Genomic DNA, 15,785 nt, shown 5'->3' with positions numbered 1-15,785 from the left:
TTACTTAATTATTAGCAAGCTCAGAACAAAATGTGAATATATGTTAGTGCCATGACATACAGTAGCAAAATAACACTGACACCACTCTCCGCAAAACTTCAGTTTGTCGGATTAGTTCGGTACTGCACCTCAATGATTTTACCATGTGAGTGGCACAGTGATCCGCTTCTATGATTCGACTTGAGCACTACCACACCTAGAACATACTACCAGCACAATGAAAAGACAAACATAGTGAATGGAACATAATTCATGAAAGTATGCGTGGTTAGCTGGATGAACAGTATGATCATTGCAACATAACAGCACAAATGTCATATTTGTTTCTCTCCCAGCCGCGCCCTCCCCCCCTCCAATACAAACCCAAAATTGAGGATTCTCATTTCTGGACATTCTGAACAGCCTGATCAGCCCCTCCCCCCCCCCCCCCCCCAACCACAACATATGCTTAGTAGTCTAAATTTACACTAACCTCTCCTTCAATCCCTCCATCACCTGTTTCTTTCTTTCCAGATTTCCTTCTTTATCCCTTTTGCAATCATTTCATAATTATTACGATTGTGTATTTTGTTGTTCAGGCAAACTGACACCACAAGAAAACATATAGGACTTATAAGCCACATCACTAAAACCTCTGAAATCATGTATCATACATACTCACTTTTTATTTCTTTTTCTCCTTTTGTGGTCTCTTCCTCTTTTACCCACCTTTTCTAGCCCGCCCCCCGTCTTCGGCCTGGGCCAACTGCTGACTTTTCGCATCCCTGTAGGTCACTGTCAGAGCTGAAATTTCAGTGTCAGTTATTGCACTCCACTGACACTTTTCTGTTTTTCTTGGTACAGAGTGACATCACTACTCATCTTTCTTTAAACTTTTATGAGTGTCAGCCTGTCTTTTCTTCCAATATGGGATATACTTAAGAATATTTATAGATGGGAGCCAACTGATGTAATCTTTTCTTATTTTCTTCTTATACTTATTTTGTATCACCAACTGATAATCAGACAAAAGTATGTAAAATTATTGTTTTATTCGTAATTTATTTACAATATTCACATAAAAAAGATTATGTACACTGTACATAGAATAACAGATAAAAAAGTAAATAAATACAGTCCTTTGAAGTGTGGCTAAAATTAGTGAGACTGAACTGAACATAAACATTATATTTCACTGCATTAATCTTTCTCCAAGAAGAAGTTGCAAAATTAAGTTTCTGAGTTACCAACAATCCAGTTAAATACCATTTCAGAAAGTTAAGAGATAGAAGTATATTATGGACAAAATTCATTTGGATTGTGAATTTTTGTGCACCAAATTACTTCTCTGTAGTTATTTGATATTTATCATGTATCTAGTTACAACAGAGACATTGCTTATGAATAACTGTAACACCAATTTAAAGGAACACTAAGTGTGAACAATCATGCCACGAATGTCTTATTTATAATACATCTTAATTAACAAATGGTAAAATTGCTAAATAAAAAAGATTAACGCATGATGTGGAGATGTGAGAAAAGTACTCGCAGTACTTTCATTTGACTTTTGAAAAACTATGGTTTTAAATTATAGAAAAAGGGTAAATATGGAAGAGGACACATGTCCACAGTCCAACAAATATATCGAAATTAGAATTAATCATACAAACATAAATAATTGTATTTTATGGGGAGAAAAAAAGAATGAAAATGCTATCAATCGAATGGACTTCTGCAGGTATGATTTAAATCATTTAAGGGACTGTGCGCAATTTCGCATGGTCATTGCAAGCCTAATGCCAATACAAAAACTGAAGACATGCTACTGGGCAATAAATGTATTGAATGAAATCAAATCAGGCGAATGGTTACAGTTGAAACATTTATTGCTTTTTCCAAATGTGGAAACAATAACTTGGGAGAACTTGTCAACAGCATTAAACCTGTCTTAATAACAGTGCCTCAATCTTTACAGAGTATCAGTCTCCATAATTTGCTGCCATACTCCTCCAATAATCTCTCTGTCCAATAGTAAACAATGAACCATTCTATGGTCTACATATATATCACAAAACTTCTGATTTATATTTTCTCCATTTCAGTGGCAAGATCACTTGGTGTTGCTTCAGGTTTCAAGTTTTTCATGAATAAATCTAGTTCATCTTCTTCATCATCATCATCGTCGTCGCAGCGATTACCCTGCTGCATGGCACAGGTATTGTCTTCATCTCCTGATAAAATCTCTGGTGATTCGGCATCAAAATACTTTTCTTCCTCATCTTGTGTGCGAACTGCCAGGCACTCATAGTCTGGATTACCATCCACCTTGCTGCTGTGTGGGGAAACATATGTATAGCGAAAGAAACAAAGTCAGTCTCTCTCTCTCTCTCTCTCTCTCTCTCATGCATCCCCCCACCCCCATGCACGCACACTAAACGATGAGCCAAAACATTGTGACCTCTACTTAACAGCATATCGGTCCACCCTTGGAATGAAGTGCAGCAGTGGTTCAGCGTGGCGTGGATCTGAATAGTCCTTGATAGGTTTCTCGAGGTCTGTGGCACCAGAAGTCTATGCATAGGTCTCAGTAAATTAAGAGCTGTTGGTTTGTGAGCACAGAGCTGGTGCCCAACAGCATCCCAGGTGTGTTCTGTTGGTTTCAGATCAGGCATTCGTGGCCAGGACACCAATGTGAGCTCACTATCAAGCATGATTCTGGCCTTTTAATATGGGCAGTTTTCCTATTGGAAAAACCACTGCTATGAGGAAGACCTCAAGTATGAATTGATGCAGGTAAGCTGCAATAATTTTCATGTAATTCGCAGCTGTATGGCACCTCTGATTACTACCACAGGTCTAATGGCAGCCGAGGTGAATAGCATAACACTGGCCCAAGTGCCCTGTGTCTGTGCCACAGAGTATGTTTTGAGCAACTGTTTCACTGGATGACAGGATATCCGGACATGACCATCGACCTGGCTTAACAAGAAATGTGAGTCATCTGACCAGGTGACACGATTCCAGTGACCCGTGGTCCAGTCTTGATAATCCCTTGCCCACTACAACTGTAACTACTGTGTGGGAATACACATGATTGTTTTATACTAAGTTCTATGTTCAACAATATGTGTTGAAAGATAAGCTGTGTAACACATGTGCCGACACTAACATTGTACTATGTTGTCAGCTTTATTACTGATCATTGTCTATACAACAGACAAGCCTCTGACCTCCGCATTCTGTGATGAGGCATGTGTGTCCAACACCTTGTCTCCTACCTGTGGTTTCACTGTCTTTCAAGCACTTTCCACATATGCACACAGCTGACCAACTTTGTCTCTTCCGAGGTGTCCGTTCCCAGGTGCCATGCTATAACAATCTACCCTTTGTCAGCAGATTTCCCCAGTTGTGGCCCATAGGGAACTAGAATGATTCCCCATTTGTCTCTGCCCTGCTTATATTCTTCCTTTGTGGCATTATGGGGCCATAACACGATCAGGCAGCATTTGATCCTGCAGTGGGTAGTGGTCATAATGTTTTGCCTCTTTAGTTCATATGATATAAAACAGTATGAAAGCTCTAAATCTAACAGAAAAATAATGAACAATCAAATATGTTGAAAGAAAAAAATGAAATGCTACAGCTAATGGATGAAGTATTCAATAATTCCTCTAAACAAGAAACTTTATCAATTAATAGCAAGTTATCTAACAAGTTTTATGCTAAATGGTTTCCAGTTAAGCAGTTTCCACTACATAAGGTTTTGGCAAAGTATCTCCAGATACTGCCAGACAGTAACTACTGATTGTGTAGCAGATCACAATATTACCCTGAGATAGCTGTGATGTAAGTGTCATCAAAAGTTCCTTGTCCATTGTCACAAATTGTATTCACACCACTCTCATTCTACCCATTTCAGCATCCCAATGGCTGGCTCTCACAATTACTCAGCTGCAGGTTGTGAATGTTATCAACTATTTTCATTTGTATAATTTCTTCTATGACACTACTGCAGTCACCGCTTCCTCATATGATGAAATATTCTTCTTTTTCCTAGAACCATATTATATACACTGGTTGCAAGGAGATGGTCCTTTGAAGGACCTCAGATTACCATGATCTCCATTAATGCTGACGACATATCAGACAATAAACCAGGCTCAGGAGCATAAATGTAAGAAGTAAAGCCGTACAGCATTGTTGGCTGAGAGACCTCAGTGGGTAAGTTGAGTGGCCTCTTCAGAAAGGGTTTTCTTACACCACACAAAATGGCCCCTTTCCTTCAGATATGAGAGAGTTGTATCTTATGAGTATTTGAGGAGTGTAGGTGAGTCTAATGGATGAGGCTAGAATATGGTGTTATATTTGGGTTGTATGATGATGACGAGAGAAGGGAGAGGGTGAAATCCAGTACCAGCGCATAGTTTACTCCTCTTGAATAGCACATTAGTCAAAGCACATTGAGACTGAAATGCTACACTACACATCTGCACACAAACCTAAGAGCTGTATGTCACAATTTGCTCCTTGTGGAAATAGCATCTCTAAAGGACCTTTGCCCATCAAGTCACCTTCATGGGAAGCAAATTCAATATATGATACTAAATATATGAGTGAGAGGCACAGTAACCTGATGACAATGAGTTTGAAGATCCCCTATGTGTATACAGCTCAATACATGGAAGGTTATAAGGTTGGTTCAAATGGCTCTGAGCACTATGGGACTCAACTGCTGAGGTCATAAGTCCCCTAGAACTTAGAACTACTTAAACCTAACTAACCTAAGGACAACACACACATCCATGCCCGAGGCAGGATTCGAACCTGCGACCGTAGCGGTCGCGCGGTTCCAGACTGTAGCGCCAGAACCGCTCGGCCACCAGCGGCCGGCGAAGGTTATAAGTCTTTGAAGCTTCTTAGCAAGGGTAGTAACCACAGCAACAAAGTAAACAGTAATAGCACATGCAGCTGCAATAGCGATAACTGTTTGGTTACTACTTGAAAGTCATTATGATTTAAACCGTACCTATCCCCACACCAATACTACCTCAATTTCCTGGATTTTGTGCAGTCAAAGAAATCTGCGAAATATACATATATAAAACAGTTAACCAGTATTTTCAAGTTAGTCAGGTACATGGTGGCTCCTTTCTTAACATACTTAGGTACTACTGAAGAATCCTCTTTACTCTACAAGAGAAGCTACAACAGCATTTTGAGTGAAAGATGATACATTTGGGTGTCCCTCCTGTGCGTCCTGAGGCACATTTTCTCTTATGTTTCAGCAGGCATTTCAAAATTCCTTCTTGGAATATGTATATGAAATCAGCCAAAACTATTCATTAATTCTCTCATGTGACACTCAATTTTGATGAAAAGGATTGCCTTGTTTGCTGAACACAATCATTTTTAAATTGGAATTTTATTTATCCATTCAACAGAACTGTCCCATATTACTCTAGTGAGACATTTGTTTTATTGACATGTATTACCAGGGATATTAAACCACAAAGAATAACCTAGAACTCTTGCTGTTGACAGAGCTGTGTTGCTGCATGGTGGTAGCAGTCAGTGTGGGCCAGGACAGAGTTGTCGCTACTGGGATACTGGTTATTCTTCATGTTTTCAAATGTATTCTCTGAACATTTTGACTTGCCCTCCAACATGTGCTGTGCAGTCTAAATTTATGCTAGCTTCTTTTCCCATCCTTCCAACAGCTGCTTCTATCTTTCCATATTTCCTTCTTTTTCTCCCTTTATGATCATTTCAAAAGTATTAAGATGATGTGTATTGGGTGCTCAGGTGAAATGTTCCCATAGTTTGGAGCAACAGCGATTAGTATAAATTAACTTAGTATTAAGAAAACAGTCTTAATTGTGTGTGTTTTTTTTTTTATTTTGACTGAAACCAGTCGACACTAAATAAATAAAAAACACGATTAAGACTGTTTTCTTAATACTAATACTAAATGAAATGGTCCCATTAACGAACATAAACCTATGAAATCGTGATGTCACTAAACACGCCCAGAGATGTAAAGAACAATGCATGAGCAGCACCTATTAGATGGAGCGGGTCTGACAGCCAATCAGTTCCAGTAATTCCACCAGGAAGGAGGTACACAGCTCGTGTTGTCTGACCATGCCTTGATGGTCAATATCATGGTTCAATCACGCCTACATTGTTACTTTGTGCCAGGAAGGGCTCTCAAAAAGGGAAGTGCCATGGCGTCTAGAAGTAAACCAAAGCACTGCTATTTTTTTTTCTTCCTACTGATTGACTTAAAAGTATGACAGCCAAAACTGAAGCACACTGTACCTGTAATCAAAATCCTTATCATTCCCATCAAGAAAACTCTGATACATGCTGGTGACAAATTCTTCTCGGAGAAGCTCCTTCTCTTTCCTAGACAATTTCTTTGGCTTTTGAGAGCTATTTCGACTAGTCTCAGCCTCATTATCATCATTCTCTCTGTCACTCTGTGAAGGACTCATCTGATTATCACTCTCATCATCCTCTTCTTCTTCTTCCTCCCTCACTGAATCTTGTTCATTTATTTCATTATTTTCTTCTGATTCTTCATCACTGGTATCAACTTCCTCCACTGCTGCCTCCTCATCGTCTCTTTGTTGTTGTTTCAGACGCTCTATTTCTTCTCTGTCCAGCTGATCCATCAGTATTGACAGAAATCTGCAACATTACACAAGGTGTTGAATAAGAATTCACATATAACAGATCACTAGAAATTAATTCAATTATTGTACAATTATTAAAAATACATCTCCATATGGATTGCATAAACTTACGTTTTTGCATTTTCATCACATTTATCTCTATTTCTTATTTCTTTCTTGGTGAGGAACTGCCCAATTAGCTGTTCATATAAAAGTGGATTTCGTTTCATCATTTCTGTCTCACTGAAGTATGTCCCTTCATCCAATAATTTCTTTAAGGCTTGGTATCTCCTATTTCGTATGTCGATCTACGAACAAAATTATAAATATATATATGGGGGGAGAGGGGGGGGGGGGGGAGTATCAAAGCATTTTGGAAATGTTTATAAAGACATACCATGGAACTAAATACTAATATTAGTAACTGCATGACATTAACTGTAGTGGCCGTGTCTCCACTTCTCGAATAATAGAAGAATCGTATCGAGCAAGTATTGGACAAAACATCAACAGAAATATCATTATAAACACCGGCAACTGAAAACTTAAAGCAGTATAATATCTGAAAAGCACGAACATATCACCAATAAACATAATATGCTGCTAACATAAGGCATGAACGTTAACCCACTATCGCGAACAGATCGAAAATTCAAGCAGTTGCTTATGCAACGGTACATACGTTCACGTTAAAAGTAGTGACACTTCTGCGGCAATCAAAACATACACCAAGCAGAAGACTCACCTGTTTCTTTTTCTTGCTGAGTCCTCTTCGCAACTGTTTGAGATGAAATTGGATTTCGTACGTATCAAATTTTAGACCCGAAAAATAGTCTAAATGTTCTTCCTCAAGGTGGTTCCCAAACCTCGCAAGAAACTGTTCTGGGTTCCGTATTAGAAGCTCTTTCGCTATATCCCTCTTCTGTTGCGTGCTCAGTTCTGGTTCTCCCACCTGCTGACTTTTGAAATGCGCAAGCTTGTTAACTGCTACGTGGTTTAGCATATTCTCACAGAGAATATTTTCCTTCTCATCGTTGAATGACCGTGTCTTTTCATTAGGTTGGCCATTTATTTCTCGTCCTTTTGAAACTTCATCTACTTCCATTTCAATATGATTTAAACAAAACACACATGTATAGATAGCATTCTGATGTTCGAGAAACAGTTAAACAAGCAAAAACATTTTAAGTTGTGTTTACTGCTAACAGTACACCTGTTTGTTTTTGCGAAAGCAGAGATGGGACTATACTATACTGTTCCAAAGACAAGACTGAGTCAAAGATGTTATTTCCGATCTTAACACAACGGCAACAATATCGACGTCAAAACTTTTCCCGGGAATCGTTGATGTCCCGTCCTCTTGAAAGTTTGTGTGAATGCTGTCATCTGAAATGCACTGTGGAATGTTTTGAAGTTCTGTTCAGTTCCGTCAATTGTGGATTGACCTCCTGCGGAAGCATCCGTCTAACACAAAAAAAAACAACTGTGGGTGGTAGTGTGGACATACTTTGCAGCTGCCGGCGGTACACATCTTTGATGTAGTTGTTGTGGGCCATGTGTATTGTGTAGCTGAGTAGCTGACTATAAGCCAGATGTGTTTGCTTGTCACTTGCTAAGCTTGTCAACTCTTTGTACCATGTGAGCTCTATAGTAACATAGAGACCACGGTCTGTAACGGGAATGGAATAGTTCAGGTGTAGTTCTCTGAAATTTGAATATACCCTCTGCCATAATCACGAATTTCTTATGTGAAGGCTTCCGCTCGAGCTTTATATCATTTGATGTGTCCAGTCGTAGAGAACGTGATCGTCACCGTTTATCACAGCCTTTTTTTTTTTTTGCTTGGTGAAACAAACTGAAGAATTGTGCCTTGCCTTTGGGAGGAATCAGAGACCCTGTCAATCATAAAAGGTATTGTATTTTATTTTATGTGGCCTAGTAAGTTTTAAGAGTACAATTCACCACATAAAGTATTGGGCAGTTCGTTATTTGTACTATACTAAATTGAAATTTCCTAATTACAGTTACATGTAAATTATGTGAGTAAATGGTAACATGATATTTTTGCACGGGTAGTAATATTCTCCTCTGTTTTTCTCTTGTGTGTGTGTGGAGGCTGACTACCTTTGATGACCTCGATGTCGATGGAACGTTAAACACAATCATCTTGACCACAGGAGCTGTTAGCTTCACTACCTTTTATAAAGTTTGGGTTAGTATACCCTCATTAACAGTGTAGTACAGTTTATTTAGCCTATAAGATAAATTTTTCGTGGCACGTGTAACCTCCAAAAGATATAAATAAGGCAGTGGTAAAATTTGCGAGTTCTTAGTGTCCTCCATGAAATTCTAGAAAGCACCGTACGTTTTCTATAGTCTTTAAAATTATTTTTTGGACAGTAAAGCAACTTCTGCTTGCAAGCGCGTTATCCAAAGGAATGATACCACACCTCAGCAGTGATTCCAACTGTAGGCCCTACAGAGTATATATTATCAGTTTCATACAGTAGCATATAGGCCTAGTACTTATTTTTTATTGGTGAAGCTTACACGATTGTCCCATTTTACATGTTCTTTGACCCATGTTCAAAGAAATTTAGTGTTGTTTACAGTTTCTGATGTTCACTAGATATTACAGTAGGGTGTAAAGGACATATCCTTTGTGCAATATGTAAGTGGATGGTTATCGTCTTTTTTGCATTTGATGACTGGCTCTACAGAACAGTCAGTGATGTGTGTGACAGTTTGATTTTGTTCTTCAATTCTTCTACAGTCTTCCCTCCAATCAGAACGTTGTCATTTGCGAATTTTTCCATGTTCGGGAAGGGACTGCTGACTCTCTTTGAGTTGTTAATAAACAGTAGCCAGAAGACTAGACTTAATATAGAACCTTTATTTTTTTTTTTTTGTATTTACTTGCCTTTAGTAGCACCTGTAGCTTACAGCCAGTCCAAACACACAGTGTCTTAAAAAGTTAGAACAAGAATGGAATTCCTTGGTGAATAATACAGGAATCCATCTTGGATAGCTAAAACAAAATAATAGTCCATTTCAAACAGTCGCCCCCGCCACCCCAGACACACTCAAACAGTTAACAGTTAAACTAAATTGCCCTGAGGAAAGCCTTAGTAATATGCTCAAAATGTTGGTTTTGTATTTTATAATTAAAATCTTTTCTACAGTGACACAGTACAACACCCAGAAGAATTTTATTCAGTCAGACAGTTAAAATTTGATTTCAACCTTTAAAACTGAATCTCTAGTAATTTATATAGGCCTATGTCCAATACACTGCAACCGATAACTCGTGCGAAGGCGTGAGAAAAGTTCAGTATGATAAATTATTCCGTATCTAACACACTTGGATTCACGCTTTTGCCAAGGAGTAGAACGTGGAACAGAAATCAACAATCAAAGACTAAATCACAGAACAAATGTCGCTTGTGTATAGCGTCTCTGTTGTCCAGCAGGAAAGTTTCGCGGCTTTGTACTTTCAAACACCCGTGCATCTCATGGCGCTGGACAAAGACAGAAGATGCCACATCAGCCCCATGGTGGAAGTGGAGCGTCATTCCAAATAACGTGCTGGAAAATTGACCTTTTGCCCATATCTTGAGGTGCGTGGTGGTGGGTCAACTGCGACCCCCGGCTGTGCCTGTGTTGGTGACGACGTTGATGGAGTGGTTGCTGAGTGAGGCGCAAGTTGTGGTAGGTCAGGCGTCGAAACGCTGGTTTCACGCGACCAATGGGGACTACTTAGGTTCCCATTGATCAAGATTTCCACGGTCTTGCTTCCTCTGGTTACGACATGGTGTGAGCCGGAATATGGTGATTGGAGCAAGGGTTTAGTACATTCCGTTCGTAACATGACATGTGTGCAGGAGGATAGGTAACGATGGACAAACATGGCAGGAGTCCCGTGTCGGTGAGGTTGCTGCGGACGGAGGTGAGCCACATGTTGGAGGAGCAATTCCGGCTGGTCGCCAATAGGGTTTGGCAGAGTGTCGGTAGCCATGAATTCTCCCAGCAGGTGTAATGCTTCGCTGTAAACCAATTCAACTGAAGAAGCATCCAGGTCTGGCTTGAATGTGCTTCAGAGTCCAAGTAATGCCACAGGAAGTGCTTTGGCCCATCCGGTGTCATGACACATTAGGGCAGCTTTTAGGGTACGGTGCCATCGCTCTATTAAACCATTGCTGGCAGAGTGATAGCTGATCGTCCGGTGGTGAAGTGTACCACAAAATTTTGTCAACTCTCAAAACAAATCGAACTTGACTTGACGTACCCTGTGTGTCATAATGTGCACCGGGCAACTGAAACGTGACACCAAGTGTGTGATGAAGTTGAAAGCGATAGTGTCTGCCGCAACATTGTCCACTGGTGCAGCTTCTGGCCATTGAGTATACCGATCAATCATCCTAAGTACGTAATGGTGACCATCGGATGATGACAGTGGGCCAACAATGTCAAGATGGACATGCGTGAATTGTGGTGTTGGAAAGCTAACTACCGGTGAGTGGACTTGGCGATTTATCTTGCTACGCTAGCATTTCAAGCAGCATCTTGCCCATTCGCAGCAATCCATTTGCATTCCAGGCCACACGTAACGCATTGTTACTAAGCGTGTTGTAGCTCGTTTGCCTGGGTGACACAAGTTGTGCAGTGAATGGAAAGCATCCTTCCAAAATTCCAGAGGTAGGAAGGGTCTTGGCTTCGATGTGGACATGTCACAATATAGCTATACGTCGCTTCCAGGAATGTCTACCAGCTGCAGGTCCAGCGCTGATTCACCATTTGACAGAATCGCTTGTAATTCCCCATCAGCTTGCTGGGCTGCAGCAAGTTTGGTGTAATCGATCGTATTGGCGATGCTGTCGACTCTGGACAAACAGTTGGCCACTACAGTGTCGATCCCAGACACATGACATTTATCAGGTGTAAACTGAGAAATAAATATGAGCTGGTTGTGTTGTCTGGGGGAACAGTTCATGTTGTTCTGGTGGAATGCATATTTTAGTGGCTTGTGATCCGTAAAGATAACAAAGTCACTTGCTTCTAGTTGTGGTCTGAAGTACTTAACAGATTTGTAAATGGCTAGAAGTTCTCTTCCATGTGCGCACCAAAGTCTTTGTGAGGTTGTCAACTTGTGTGAAAAAAGTAAGAGTGGCAGCCACGTGTCGCTACATTGTTGTTGCAACACAGCACCGACTGCGGTCTGGCTAGTGTCTACAACCAGTGCTAACGTGGCAGTAAGATCTGGATGTGCCAGCAGGGCGGTGTTGGCATTGATTTTCTTGGCCGCTTGAAATTCGATAGTCATTTTGTGAGTCCAAGTTATGGGCGCGTTACCCTTGGCTTTCGGGCCAGTTAACACTGTGACTAAAGGTTCCTGTAGCTTAGCAGAGTGTGGCAAATCGCGGCAGAAAAAATTTAACATCCCGAGGAAGTGCCCTAGTTCCTTGGTTGTAGCGGGCTTAGGAATGCGTGAAATGGCTTCCACCTTCTCAGGTAGTGGTAGCGATCCTGCCACAAAAATTCTAAAGTCTACTTCATGTTGAACAAAGACACATTTTGAGGTATTGAGCACGATTCTGTAGTGTTCCAATCGCTTGAATACTTATTAGATGGTGGCGATGTTCCTCAGACAACAACGAAAAAACCAAAATGTCATCCAGGTATGCAAACGCAAAAGGTAAATCCTGTAGCACAGAATCTATGAAGCGCTGCCATGTCTGTGCGGCATTCCTCAGTCCAAAAGTCATGAACATGCTCTCGAGTAAACCAAAAGGAGTGATGATGGCTGTCTTTGGAATGTCACGTTCGGCTACAGGTATCTGTGTGTAGTTCTTTGCACAGTCTAACACAGTGAACACTACTGAACCACTCAATGTGTAATTGTAATCGCGCAACAAGCATACAGGATATCGATCGGGTATTGTCCTGGCGTTCAGGGCTCTTAATCGCTGCACAGCCTCCTTGCACCTTCCTTCTTTGGCATTAGATGTAATGGTGAGGACCAAGGGCTATTCAAAGGCCGGATTACACCTTCATGCTACATAGTCAAATTCTGCTTATGCTATTTTGAGGCGATCTGGGGCTAAACGTTGTGGCCTACAAGTTAGGGCATCCATCACTAGTCTCAATATAATGGACGGTATCATGTCTTACCTTCTTAGGTGCTCCGGGTGGTCGCATCAGGGCTGGAAATTCTTGCAGCAGCTCCACGTACTCGCCATTCACTACCTGAATTACCTTGGTAGTAGGGACAGTGGCATCTCGATGGGATCCGGAAGTTGTTAGGATGGTGGTGTTGTCGACCAGGCGAGAGTTCCTTATGTCAGGCACCAGGTTGTCGTGGGCGAGGAACTTGGCTCCGATGATTGGTTCAGCAACGTCTGCAACGGTAAAGTCCCACGTGAAAGCGCACCGCAACCCGAGGTCGAGTTCAAAGCGCATCGTGCCGTATGTTGTAATCTGCAAGTTATTAGCAGCTGTGAGGCAAATGGGTGTGGATGGTCGCTCCCGATGTAGCATGGTTGGAGGAAAGATTGACAAATCAGAACAAATGTCTACTAAGTACTTCCAGATGGAATGTCGGTCACTCTCAAACAGGCACCTGGATGTCGGACAGCAACCGGAGGAGGCACTCGCTTCTGATCGCCTTTGCCGTTTGGGTAGGCACAGGGCGTCGTACACTTACGTGCTTGCTTGCCAAACTTGCAATGGTACCAACAGACTGTTTGTTCTGTCACTGTCTTAGTTGAGGCCGTCGATGATCGGCTGCGTGAGCGACGACGGAATCGTTGTCGGCTCCTGTTGTCTGTGTCACAGCATTGCAACAGCTCACTGATATGCTGTGATAATAAGTCCACTTTGTTGGTGAGAACATCATAATCCATGCGTGAGACAGTTGTCGCCGCGCAGGTGCACGCTGCGGTGGCGGAGCTAACTATTGACGCTGTCATTGCCCCTTGGATCTTATCGGCTAATTCGACCACTGCATCTAAAGACGCGTCAGTCTGCGACACCATGATTGCCTTCACTGGTGGTGGTAACTGGCTGCTCCAGATTGTACACAGTAAGCTGTCCGGGACTGTATCTGCGTTTACTTTACTCTGCAGATGTCGTAGGTACTGTGAAGATTTCTTATCACCGATGTCCTCTTGGGTGAGCACCTGCCAGATTCGTTCTTCTTGCGGAGCGGGCACGCGTCGAATTAGTTCTGCTTTCAGTTGGTCGTAGCTGTTTGTTCCCAGCGGGCTAATTATGATGTTTTGAACCTCAGTGGCATACTGGTTATCTTGTTAGCTGACCACCAGTGTGAATTTCGTGGTGTCAACTGTGATACCCATGTAGGAAAAATTTGTTTCGACTTGGGCAGACCACAGGGATGGATTGTGCGGCCAGAAGGATGGTAGTCGCACCGATAGACATGCCACAGAAGTATTTGTCGGCTCTGGTGGATTTGCCATCTCAGTTTCTTGCAAGGACTTCTCGTAAATTTAGCGTGCACACAAGAGATCCTGTCGAGGTCACCACCTTGTCATTACCGGTTTGAATTACCGCGATCGACAGTTTAACATCTGCGTGTGCTTGTAGGCTGAATAAGGGAAGTAGGCTTGTCTCAGCTTGATGTAATAATTTATTAATGACACCCTGCGGTCGGAACAGACAATAACACACTGCAACCAATAAGTCGTGCGAAGGTGTGACAAAAGTTCAGTACGATAAATTATTCCGTATCTAACACACTTGGATTCACGCTTTTGCCAAGGAGTAGAACTTGGAACAGAAATCCACAATCAAAGAGTAAATCACAGAACAAATGTCACTTGTGTATCGTGTCTCTGGTGTCCAGAGGGAAAGTTTTACGGTACTGTACTTTCAAACACCCGCGCGTGTTATGGCGCTGTACGATGACAGAAGACGCCACAGTGAATAATACAGAAAGCCATCTTGGATAGCTAAAACAAAATAATAGTCAATTTCAAACAGTCCCCCCCCCCCACCCCCCTACCCCCTTCCTGCCACCTCACACCCCATACACACTCAAAGTTAACAGTTAAACTACATTGCCCTGAGGAAGGCCTTAGTAATATGCTCAAAATGTTGGTCTTGCATTTTATAATTAAAATCTTTACTCTGGTGACACGGTACAATACCCAGAAGAATTTTATTCAATCAGACAGTTGAAATTTGATTTCAACCTTTAAAACTGAATCTCTAGTAATTTATAAACGTCCAAATTCTTTGTAGACAAGAGGATTAACAGATAAGAAGGAATGGTTGATACATGTGGATCAACTCTGTAGTGAACTGATCATACTCCCAGCTGTATTGAAGGTAGCCACAGATGATGTGATTAATTTCCTGGAGCTTCCCACAGTGCAATATGGAAATGATACGAGGTGGAGTCTATAAAGTTGTTTGGTGCCAATCATGCTGTAAATTCAACTGCATTGATCCTCACAAACTGGATCATTGCCTATGTCCCCCCTGGTGGTCCACAACTCTTTTCGCATCCCCCCCCCCCCCCCCCCCCCCACGCCGCTCCCTTTCTCCCCCTCTGGGAGTATGTTTAGTGCCTACGTACGGAGACAGATGCTCGAAACTGTACATCGGTCTCTCTTCCATTGGTCTCTCTTCCATTGGTCTCTCTTCCATTGGTCTCTCTTCCATTGGTCTCTCTTCCATTGGTCTCTCTTCCATTGGTCTCTCTTCCATTGGTCTCTCTTCTATGCTTTCTCTGCTGGCAAGTCTTTGTCCTTCCTTTTTCCTGACCTCTTCTTTACCCTTTTCTCCGCTGCAGCGTTTGAGACCTCTCTTATTTCCTTTCCATTCCTTTGTTCCTCCATTTCTCTTTTTTCTTCCCTGTGCGTGTCTGAAGGCCGACCCACGCATTCCCATGCGTAGCTGGTGACGGGGTTACGCGTAATTCCCCGCCCCGGGTAGATAGGTAGGACACGTATGTACCCCCTGGTAACGGCCAGGCCCAGGGAGGGGTGATTACCCGAGCTGATACCTTCCGAAAGTGCCGATTGGTCCCTCCGCCCGTTTCTCGGGAGGTGTGACCTGAGGTGTGAACAATCACCTAAGGCGGGAGTGCCCTCAGAGAGGGCCCCCACAAGG

General features: G+C 42.0%; 2 protein-coding genes across 4 annotated transcripts in view; one reads left to right on the top strand and one right to left on the bottom strand.

The window, feature by feature from the left end:
• Positions 1–1,099: 1,099 nt before the first annotated feature.
• Positions 1,100–7,908, bottom strand: LOC126416034 (coiled-coil domain-containing protein 97). Of its 2 annotated transcripts, none has more exons than XM_050083489.1 (4): positions 7,402–7,908; positions 6,789–6,964; positions 6,301–6,672; positions 1,100–2,314 (listed from the first exon to the last, which is right to left on the bottom strand). In XM_050083489.1, exons 1-4 carry the CDS (start codon positions 7,759–7,761, stop codon positions 2,065–2,067), a joined length of 1,158 nt encoding a protein of 385 aa, XP_049939446.1. In that variant the 5' UTR covers positions 7,762–7,908; the 3' UTR covers positions 1,100–2,064. The 2 variants fall into 2 exon arrangements, with proteins under 2 accessions (XP_049939446.1, XP_049939447.1); XM_050083490.1 differs by having other exon boundaries at positions 1,101–2,311.
• Positions 7,909–8,190: 282 nt separating this feature from the next.
• Positions 8,191–15,785, top strand: part of LOC126416033 (uncharacterized) — a 72,803-nt gene continuing 65,208 nt past the window's right edge. Inside the window, exons 1-2 of one of the 2 annotated variants that reach the window (XM_050083487.1) lie at positions 8,191–8,567; positions 8,772–8,868. The gene's annotated coding sequence lies outside the window, so the exon portion shown is untranslated. The remainder of the gene's footprint in view (positions 8,568–8,771; positions 8,869–15,785) is intronic. The other variant, XM_050083486.1, reaches the window with a different exon arrangement.

This window comes from Schistocerca serialis, chromosome 8 (assembly GCF_023864345.2).
Source record: "Schistocerca serialis cubense isolate TAMUIC-IGC-003099 chromosome 8, iqSchSeri2.2, whole genome shotgun sequence".
NCBI lineage: Eukaryota > Metazoa > Arthropoda > Insecta > Orthoptera > Acrididae > Schistocerca > Schistocerca serialis.
Note: the sequence above shows the minus strand (reverse complement) of the source record. Positions and strands in the feature narration are given on the sequence as shown.